Source organism: Oncorhynchus tshawytscha, linkage group LG26 (assembly GCF_018296145.1).
Source record: "Oncorhynchus tshawytscha isolate Ot180627B linkage group LG26, Otsh_v2.0, whole genome shotgun sequence".
Lineage (NCBI taxonomy): Eukaryota > Metazoa > Chordata > Actinopteri > Salmoniformes > Salmonidae > Oncorhynchus > Oncorhynchus tshawytscha.
In genome coordinates, this window is record NC_056454.1 from 35,475,842 (window position 1) to 35,486,794 (window position 10,953).

At 43.6% G+C, this 10,953-nt stretch overlaps 1 protein-coding gene across 2 annotated transcripts in view; it reads right to left on the reverse strand.

The window, feature by feature from the left end:
- The window catches only part of bard1 (BRCA1 associated RING domain 1), a 29,070-nt gene extending 19,087 nt beyond the window's left edge, over positions 1-9,983 (reverse strand). Inside the window, exons 1-6 of one of the 2 annotated variants that reach the window (XM_024389654.2) lie at positions 9,715-9,983; positions 9,509-9,565; positions 9,228-9,382; positions 6,660-7,771; positions 5,780-5,860; positions 5,047-5,222 (exon numbers count right to left, since the gene is read on the reverse strand). In XM_024389654.2, the coding sequence (XP_024245422.1) occupies positions 5,047-5,222; positions 5,780-5,860; positions 6,660-7,771; positions 9,228-9,382; positions 9,509-9,565; positions 9,715-9,803 (1,670 nt within the window). In that variant the 5' untranslated portion in view covers positions 9,804-9,983. The remainder of the gene's footprint in view (positions 1-5,046; positions 5,223-5,779; positions 5,861-6,659; positions 7,772-9,227; positions 9,383-9,508; positions 9,566-9,714) is intronic. The other variant, XM_024389655.2, reaches the window with a different exon arrangement.
- Between the last annotated feature and the right edge of the window lie 970 nt (positions 9,984-10,953).

Here is a 10,953-nt window from a genome sequence, read left to right on the forward strand (position 1 = left end):
TATGCATCTCTGCCTGTCTACACTATGGAGGTTGGAATAATACTGTGAAATGGTAAAATATTAGGATAATACCATTTCAGTGTAATAGCAGTTTGAAATAACTGCCTAACATTACTGCCTGTTTGAGTTGGTTTGAGTTGAGTGGTGACATCACCAGGTGGTAAATTAGTTAGACCAATAAGAAAGAGTTCCCAAACCTCTGCCCATAACAGCTAGTTTTCTGTTTTCCCCTCCCCACTCACAAAATTCTTGCTTGAGAAATTGCTCTTTGCTAAGAAGCTATTTTTCTTAATTTTTTTGTACTTAATTGTCACACAGAAAATATTTGATAGAGATTTTTTTTTAAAGGCTGCATGAGACCTTTATGCATTTCACTGTGCTACTGCATGTGACAAATAAAACTTTCAGTTGAAACAAACACTTCTCATGTAGTCTAAATCCACAAACAAAAAAGACAGCTGGTCCATTGTTGCATATGCAGAGCTGGGTTGAGGCTATCGAGATGGATGATTTCAGTGGACATGGCCACAGAGAAATCCTCTTTCTTTCTCTCACCGTGCAGCTCTGTGTGCAAATCAATCCATTAGGGATGGCACTGGCTCTCTGTCTGACTCCGGCACAGCCTTCAGGGAAATGATTTCGGACTTGGAGGACCAGGGTGTGTCTTTGTGTTTGTGGACGTGTTTAACTATACTTGTGGGGACCAGAAGTAAATTAACAAAAATTGGACTAACTGGGGATAGTTTGTTAGTCCCCACAAGGTCAAATTATTTTTCTACTGATTTAGGGTAGAATTTGGTTTTGGGGTTAATGATAGAGTTAGGGCAATGGTTAGGGAAAACAGGGTTTTGAGTGGGACTGAATTGTGGGTCTGTCCCCAAAAGATTAGTTATACAAGACTGAGGCAGCGTGTGATCATCCCTGTGTGTGTGTAGACTAAATTCATTGATAGTGTGTGACGGGGAAGGGTTGCACTTGTCTTGTGGCATCATGACAGATTGTCTCTTTTGCCTCGCAGACGACTAGCAGGCAGGCAGGGTAAACTTGAGTAAATCTGCTGTTGCTAACCTCCGTCGCCAAGGCCCCGGGCGCCACCCACTACAGCGCATCAACATGCTGAGCAGTGGGGAAGAGAGAAGGGAAGGTGAGAGGGGGAAAAAGAAATGGAAGGAGAGAGAAGATAGAAGGGGAGAATATATAGGTAACTGTTCCTTCAACACTCAGTTAACGACCGCCACCTTATCAGCATCAAATAATATGCGAGTGTCCTCACACACACACACCAGCCCCTTCCCACCCCACTGGCTGATGTATTCTAAGCCAACCTGCCCAATGAGGTCAAACCACTTGACCATCAAACAACCAATCAGTGTCCGGCTGTCCAACTAGAATTGTGACTCTGGCTGTCCGCTACCGCAGATCATGAAAAATTAACTCATGGTATTTGTGACTGGTAAATAGGGTTGCAAAGGGTCAGGAAGTTGAGCCCCGGAATTTGGGAACTTGCTTAAATTCATCAAAAAGTTTAGCTTATAGCAGAGAACCTTTTTTTGTAGGATACACATAAGGCAATTCTAGGTATTACGGCATATTTAGGCTACACTATCCCCAATTCAATGGAATTGCAACCCTCTGCATGCACAGTGCATTCTTCCATCATATGTACAGCTGATTCTCCAGGACTTGCACACTAATGAGATACTATGGAGCCCACACTACTACATGGACTGCGCCAAGGAGTACATGCTTTCTGGTAAGTTTTTATTACAATACCAGGTGGGGTGAATATATTTTATATGACATGATATATATTTTTTTAAACTAGTAAATAGTAGCCTACAGCAAAGTATGTTTAAATCATTTCCACCTTTTATCAATTTCTGATAGTTTTTGCTACCATGTGGGTTTTAGCTTGCTTGAGTCTGCTAACTAAGGAGTGTTAATTCACCTGTTTCCATACATGTTTCATTTTAAAACATGTATCTTACAAAGGAGTTGTTTAATCTAACTGCTTAACCATTTATCTGTTCATGGAATTGTATTTGTTTTACTCATTTAAAAAAATCTTAACAGGAAAATGTCAAGGGCACTATCTGATGTTTGGAAAGATTTCACTGCAGCTAATGTAGAAGGAAAAGCTGTGTACATTTGCAAATAATGTTCAAAATAATATGTGAAGAATGCAACAAAGATACAGAATCATCTGGCCAAGAGCATAAAGTTCCCTCAGCACTCATAACAAGCAGCCTCTGACAAAAGTCCCTCTACTCCTATTCGAAGTGAAAATGATGAATCGGACACCTTATCGATAGCAACAGCTCATGGTCCTTCTGGAATCAGAAGCTTTTTTGACTCAATGGAGGAACGTAGTCAGAGAAATGCTGATGAATGTATGCAAATGGTTCATGCTCACAGGCAATGTGTATTGGAAGAGATTTCTGAATGTTCTTTGCCCAGCATACACCTCTCCAACCAGACATGCTTTATCTACTCATTTGCTGGATGTAGAGTTCAGAGTTTAAGTGAAGGTGAAGCAAATCATAGAGAAAGCAGACTGTATTGTAATGATCTCTGATGGGTGGCCTAATGTTCGTGGGCAAGGAATATTTAACTACATCATCTCCACCCCTCAACCAGTATTCTACAAGAGCACACAGACACAAGGGACAACAGACACACCAGTCTCTACATTGCAGATGAGCTGAAGGCAGTCATCAATGACCTTGGACCACAGAAGGTATTTGCACTGGTGACAGACAATGCTGCAAAATTTAAGGCTGCTTGGTCTAAAGTGGAGGAGTCCTATCCTCACATCACACCCATTGGCTGTGTTGCTCATGCATTGAATCTGCTCCTCAAGTACATCATGCCAATGAAAACAATGGATACACTCTACAAGAGAGCCAAGGAAATTATTAAGTATGTGAAGGGTCATCAATTTATAGCACTACCCCACCAAGCAAAGTGAGAAGAATAAGAGCACCACATTGAAGCTGCCCAGCAACACCCGTTGGGGTGGTGTTGTCAATATGTTTGACAGTCTCCTGGAGGGGAAGGAGTCTCACTAAGAAATGGCCATATCAGTCTGCCCCATCAAGAGGATCCTCCTGGATGATGTATTTTGGGAGAGTGGTAAGCAGCCTGAAACCTATAGCAGTAGCCATTGCAAGGATTGAAGGAGACAATGCCATCCTGTCTGATGTTAAGACTAGAGGTCGACCGAATATGATTTTTCAACGCCGGTACCGATTATTGTACTATAGCTCACCAGCATGTTTTTTTAATCGACAATCAAAAAGCCCAGATCTTTATAGGTGGGAAACTCATCGTAGGGAATATCAATCAATTCATAAATATGTAGACCAGCTCTATTTTAGAGAACATATATTTAGTGTTCCTGACATTAAGTATAAGTTAGAAAGTAAACATTTTTGTAAGGTAACAAAAACAGAATGCAGCTCTAAAAACACCTGGTCTACAGTTGGGGCAGGATTTGTAATGAATTTACCTACATTCACCTCCAAACAAGCAAGATTTCTGGCTCTCACAGACCTGTAACTTCTTCTTTAAGAGGCTCATCTGTCCTCCACTCGTTACCTGTATTAATGGCTGTATTAATGGCACCTGTTTGAACTTGTTATCTGTATGAAAGACGCCTGTCCACAACCTCAAACAGTCACACTCCAAACTCCACTATGGCCAAGACCAAAGAGCTGTCAAAGGACACCAGAAACAAAATTGTAGACCTGCACCAGGCTGGGAAGACTGAATATGCAGTAGGTAAGCAGCTTGGTTTGAAGAAATCAACTGTGGGAGCAATTATTAGGAAATGGAAGACATACAAGACCACTGATAATCTCCCTCGATCTGGGGCTCCACGCAAGATGTCACCCCTGTGGGGTCAAAATGATCACAAGAACGGTGAGCAAAAATCCCAGAACCACACGGGGGGACCTAGTGAATGTCCTGCAGAGAGCTGGGACCAAAGTAACAAAGCCTACCATCAGTAACCCACTACGCCGCCAGGGACTCAAATCCTGTAGTGCCAGACGTGTCCCCCTGCTTTAGCCAGTACATGTCCAGGCCAGTCTGAAGTATGCTAGAGAGCATTTGCCATATGGTCAGATGAAACCAAAATATAACTTTTTGGTAAAAACTCAACTCGTCGTGTTTGGAGGACAAAGAATGCTGAGTTGCATCCAAAGAACACCATACCTACTGTGAAGCATGGGGGTGGAAACATCATGCTTTGGGGCTGTTTTTCTGCAAAGGGACCAGGACGACTGATCCGGAAAGAATGAATGGGGCCATGTATCGTGAGATTTTGAGTGAAAACCTCCTTCCATCAGCAAGGGCATTGAAGATGAAACGTGGCTAGGTCTTTCAGCATGACAATGATCCCAAACACACCGCCCGGGCAACGAAGGAGTGGCTTCGTAAGAAGCATTTCAATGTCCTGGAGTGGCCTAGCCAGTCTCCAGATCTCAACCCCATAGAAAATCTTTGGAGGGAGTTGAAAGTCCGTGTTGCCCAGCAACAGCCCCAAAACATCACTGCTCTAGAGGAGATCTGCATGGAGGAAAGGGCCAAAATACCAGCAACAGTGTGTGAAAACCTTGTGAAGACTTACAGAAAACGTTTGACCTCTGTTATATACCCTTTGTTGGCAATGACAAAGTATTGAGATAAACTTTTGTTATTGACCAAATACTTATTTTCCACCATAATTTGCAAATAAATTCATTAAAAATCCTACAATGTGATTTTCTGGATTTTTTTTCTTCATTTTGTCCATCATAGTTGAAGTGTACCTATGATGAAAATTACAGGCCTCTCTCATCTTTTTAAGTGGGAGAACATGCACAATTAGTGGCTGACTAAATACTTTTTTGCCCCACTGTATGTGACTAAGGGTTTCGCTGCGGATATCAGTGTGCATTCTTCCATACTCACAATATGCTCTACCATATTAATGTGTATAATGCCATGTGGGATGGGCCACAAGAGTGGCTAAAAAAAATAATACATAAATTCAATCATACTCACAAGACGCTCTGTGAAGCCCCGTGCTGCAGCAGTAGCATGGCAATGCCAGTATGTCCGTTCCTGACAGCGTCGTGTAGAGGAGAATCGTTCTTGTAGCCTGGTGTGTTCAACAGCACGCCTCCCCTCTCCACCAACACCTCCACTACACCCAGGTGGCCCAGGTTACATGCCTCGTGCTGTAACAAAAATTTCTAAGTATCCCTTTAAAAATGCCAAAAGTCATATATGTGTAATACTGTATGCATACGTATAACAGCGCTTCTATCGGGCAGGGCAAAGTTAAAGACTGGCATGCTATACCAACATGTAAATCAGGGGTGTCAAACATGAAGCCCGTATGAAGGGGTCTAATCCGGCCGAGGGTAGTTTGAGTAAAAATTTGTACAAAAGGTGTTGGGGAGGAACGAACACAATATACTTTAAAATGACGAAAAAACAAATTAAAACGGTGTAGAAATGACAATGGACCTACATTCATAAAGTTTGTGTCAAGCCCGCTAAAAATCACAAATGAAAGCTAGATAATCAGGGAGCATCGGAAATTTCGAAATCAAATTTTGACGGCAAGGAAATACAACCAGTTTTCAATGAGGCCTTCCGGACCGAATGCAGCCCACGGGACAAAATGAGTTTGACACCCCTGACCTGTATTCCTATCTGTCCCTTGATGTATATGATTGGATGTATTTGCTGTCTAGACAAGGAGAGACTGAGGAGACAAGGCTTCATTCACCAGCGGTGTCCATCCAGCATTGTCTTTCAGGTTGGGGTCAGCCCCTTGGTCTAGGAGCTCCTTCACCGTCTCCACATCACCCTGCAGGGGTGACAGAGAGAGGAGACAGGCCACAGGTTTAGGGTCAGTTGTAAAAGATATGAACATGCCATTCAAACACATTGGCTGATCTAAAATCATCTTAGACCAGCTGCTATGATCAATCAATTACTCTGAGGTTCACAAAGATGCATCAGGCCACATGTCTAGGGTCAGGTGTTAGAGACATGTCAACATGTACTCCAAACACAGCATCTGATCCTACACAGGCATCATGGGGCCTGCAGTGATCATCAATCAGGTTCACAGGTACAGAGTCAGTTACTAGAGACATGAGAAGATGCACTTCACACAACCAGCGTGTGTCCCAAATGGCAACCTAAGCCCTATATAGTGCAGTACTCTTACATAGGTATAGGGTGCCATTTGGGAAGCAGACAGTAATACAATCAAAGAGATAGTAACATAACCTGGGGAGACTATTGTAGTTTAAGGTTGTTACTATTGTAGTTTAAGGTTTTCTGGGTGCCTTGTTGTGAATCTAGCTTAAATCGGAATTTCTAAATCTACCTGGTTGTGCGGTGTGGTTCTCTCATGGCCCATAGCACTACTCTTTACTGATCAGACAAGCATTCCCTTCCCAGCCCTGGGAGAATAGCAGGGAGCTTAACATAAGCCCTGTAAACACTGCTGTAATCCCTGCATGGATCCTCCCGAGGTAATCAATGTCCCAACACTGTGAATGATTGATAATAGCAGCAGGTCTGGGATCAGCTGCTACAATTTAACATGTCTCTAACAACTGACCCTGAGCCTGTGACCCAAGTCATGTTTATCTCACCTTTATTGCTGCCAGGTGTAGGGGTGTCTCTCCCTTGTGGTTTCTCTTCACTACCGCTGGGCTGTTCTGTGACAGTCTGCCCGGGGATCTCTTCCCCAGGGGGGCGGGGGAACACGGGCTACTGCCCCACTGCTGCTCTCCTTCTCTGGATATCCTGGTGCTGGTGGAGGTTCGACCCTGTCTGGGGCAGGCAGCGGGGGAGGGCGAGGTATGCATGGCTGGGAGTGCAACCCTGTCCACTTCCGGACGTCTACCCTGGCCAGGAGATGCCCTGGGTTTCTTTGGGGTACACTGTGAGATGTTTTTATCTTCCACACAGAATCTTTTGGGAGTGCGCTTAGGAGGGGAGTGCAGGTCAGGCTTTTTAGTCATTTCTTCATTTGGTTTAGAGTGCTGCTTTGCAGATATCTTATCCAGCTGAGAAGGGGTGGTGTGTGGGCTTGGACTGTCCTGGTCCTCAGAGTGTGGGACGTTCTCTCCTGGCTGAACCACCTTCAGGATGCTTCTGCTGGGGCTGAGGATTATGGTGTTCCCCTGAGGGAGATCCTCCTTCTGAGGCTCCGCAGTGGCAGGCAAGGTGGCTGGACTTTGGAAGGAAACTCTTTTACTAGACCTGTGCTCTCCTTCCTCTGCAGTGACCTGCTCTTCTTCCTCTCCGACATCTCCTTCTCTCACTCCGCCAAAGCCCCACTGCTGGTTGATTGCCTCCAGCCTCTGTGTCTTGACATTCTGCTTGGTTTCTTCATGCTTGGTTGGTTTCTGCCCACCCCCAGCTGCAGGCTTCCTGACACCACCCCCATTTCTCGTCTTCTTAGTCGCTTTCTTCTTTTCATAGTTAGTCACCCTTTGAGGAGAGGATGAGCCAGAGTCTTGGGAGGAGGAGTTGAAGTTGAAGACAGACAGGTCTTTGCCTTTAGACTCAGGTAGTGTCTCAGGATGTCTTGGAGCAGCTTTCACAGTCCCACTCCCAACCTCCGGGAGAGGCACCACCGCAGGCTTCTCTACCCGGCAGCGCACCTTGCGGCTGCGGGGACTAAACCAGATCTTGAAGTTCTTCTTGTGCTTTAAGACAGATTTATCTGACTGTGCTGGTGGTGTAATGGGAAGGGCATCTGAAAATAGTACAGGAAAGAGAAGAATACTGGTAGGACAAACTGAAACCACACATCAAAACGTCTCACCTAAGCTAAGGACAGAGTCTATAATGGCATATGTGAAAGCAAGTGGTAAGGTAGCACTATAATTTTTTCTTTCCTTGTCACGGCACAATTTGTATTCCACTAGATTCACCCGTGGTTGTGTTTGGTTGTCTGCGCTGCATTCATTCACGCGACCTTGCTTGTCACACATCCAGCCTGTTCTGCCTAGCAAGCTAGCTAGTATCTAATTTGGTGACCCAGAGGGGCATGTAGCTGCCAGTCAGTGTTCCTCTACCACTGCGGCAACATGAACATCACCCGTTTGCTCAAGTATAGAAGCTAAACACCACCATACATAATGGCATTGCGTCATTACTGTCATTAACAGGGATTATGATGGGAGGGAGGAAAAAAAGAGGGAATACATGGTAATACTTCCATTTGTGCTAAATGCTAAGGGATACAGGACTACCTTTGTTAAGGAATAATATCACAGGTGAGATGAGGGCAGTGGAAAGGTAGGCCCCTAAATGGTAGGTAATAAAATGGAATATATTTACAAAGGAATACATATGGGAGCAGTCAGAATTGTACATCAGGGTGCACAACCCGTTGCAGTTGTGCATCCTGATGTACAATTCTGACTGCTCCTGTATGTATTATTTTGTAAATACGGTATATTTTGTTAATAGTTTACTAAAGTGTATTGCACCACACTGGCCGCCTATTTATTTATTTAACTTTTATTTAACTAGCCAAGTCAATTAAGAACAAATTATTATTTTCAATGGCAGCCTAGAAACAGTGGGTTAACTGCCTGGTTCAGGGGCAGAACAACAGATATTTACCTGGGGATTCGATCTTGCAACCTTTTGGTTACAAGTCCAACGCTCTAACCACTAGGCTACATGCCGCCTACTCGTCTTCTTCAAGGAATACTATCATTAATATCCTACAAGTTGTACCTACCTACAGGGGAAACAAAGTGAAAGCATAGTCATAACTATCATGTTGAGTGAACAGTCACAGACGTTCGGGGGAATAAAGAGTTAATCTAGGTTGTGGAAGAGTTCAGTGCTGTCTGTAATTCCTTTATCTTAAGGCTTGTGCACATCACACTGAATGTGGATCTAGCGTTAGTCTGCTGTGTTTTAAGAACCACCCGCTGTAGACATCTGACTGCCAACATTTTCAACCAATGAAATTGGTCAGCACTCTTTCACAAATTACAGCCTGCACTCTGTTCAGGGGTTATAAGTACTCTCGGCCAGCAAACACTAGCCGTGTGTCCGTATCCTAATTATCATGGTGAGTGACAGGCACAGTCGTTATAATATAATAATCTGGGGGTGTTGGGAAAAGCAGTAGAAACATTTCCATTCTAACCAATGGACAATACAGTTGTTTTTATTTTCTAATAATAACATACCGGAGTAATCGGAGCCAGTGGGATTGAGCAGTGAGTCTAGGTTGCCATAGAGTTCTGTGATATTGCTGAGTTGTCTGTTGATCCGAATGTCTTTCACCCAGGCAGGACTGTGACACACCACACATCCCTCTCCAGCCTGAGGACCAGCACACGACCTAGTAGTTAGTACAAAGAATCACAAGTCATTGATAACCTCAGGATAGTAAAATAACAAGCCAAGTAAAGTACAACAATCTGCTTCTACCAAGTTAGCCATTCCAAGAGGGACACCATCCACTCACCTGCAAAGCATATGTTCACAAACCCCGAGGCACACAGGTTCGTTCATCAGTTTTGAACTGGAATGACAAAGTATATCAAAGACATGACCATAATCGTGTAAGTTAGATCTCGCTATTATTATAAATGACCTCAATTAGTTAGCAACAAGCAGCCAAACATGCCCAGTTTCACAATAAATAATTCAAGTTAAATGTAGCGTGTTTACCATTTTGAGCACAGCAGAAGTTTTCGAAAATGCGCGACAGCCTCCTTCGTTTTCGTCCAGCCTTCGTCCGTGCAAAGATCAGGATCCATTTAACGAAATATAGCTACGTTTTCCACTATTTTGAAATTATCGTACACGTTTGATATCTTGAAATGACGCTAAAGCTGAGTTTGACTGCGGTAGCTTCACTTCTTAGTTTTTTTCGCTTCTCCCGCCAAAGCGTCAGGGACAAGGGCCTGCCCGTGATGTAACTGCGTATACTTCCCTCCCGCCCTCTTTTTCTTCTTCTTTGGATTTCACAACCGAGAAGGGTGTATTGCTGCCACCAACTGGACCGGTTGAAACCAAAACAAGGTTAAAAGAAAATCCATACGTAATAGGGAAACTAACTTAATCCACCCAAATAAAAATAGTACATTGACAAAACAAAAATCCCAGTTCTTCCTTCTTTCAAATCTCCATGTCTCCCTTCTCAGGCTGTAGGCCCTGAGAGGGTGGTAGGGCTTGTGACAACTCCTTCGCCAAGAAATCTTTCAGCCCCAGGAACCTCTCTGCAGCATCCACAATGATTTATATCTTCCTGGTCCTTCTCTCCACCTTGGCAGTGCCCTTTATCCCCATAGATATAAAGGCTACGAAGTCGAACTTCTTAATTGCTAGATGGCGCAGCAGTAAGACGTGTTTGTTTATGTCCCATGTAAATATTGTATTTTCCGGAGGGGGGGTTGAATACATGTCATTATATTTAAATCTCTTTTTTTTCTATTTTTTAATTAAATATACCTTCCTGCAACCTGCCTCACCCAATGTGGTACAGATCTGCTATTTTTTAGACCTTGTAACTGGAACATCCATCAGAAGCTAGCCAGCTAATTAGCTACTAGCTATTTAGTCATTGTTAGCCACTGCTAGTGGTCTTTACCTTTAGCTCGGATTCCAGCCGCTTTAGCCCGGACAGGCCGGATAATACCTGCAGTAATATTCATATGTGTAAACATACTGAATTGTAATTGGATGCATTTTACCCCCATATCATACTGTGCTATGATTGGTTAAGACCACCCAAATGGTTAGGTCATGGTCGTTTTGAACCTAATTGGCGATACATGAACATGCCAGTTATAGCTAGCTAATAAAGAGCTATGTTAAGAAATATCCTGTAGCACTGCATTTTATTATTCAGAATGTGAAAGACTTGATCACGAGAACAAGGATCAATCCTTGCCTACTACAACCCCG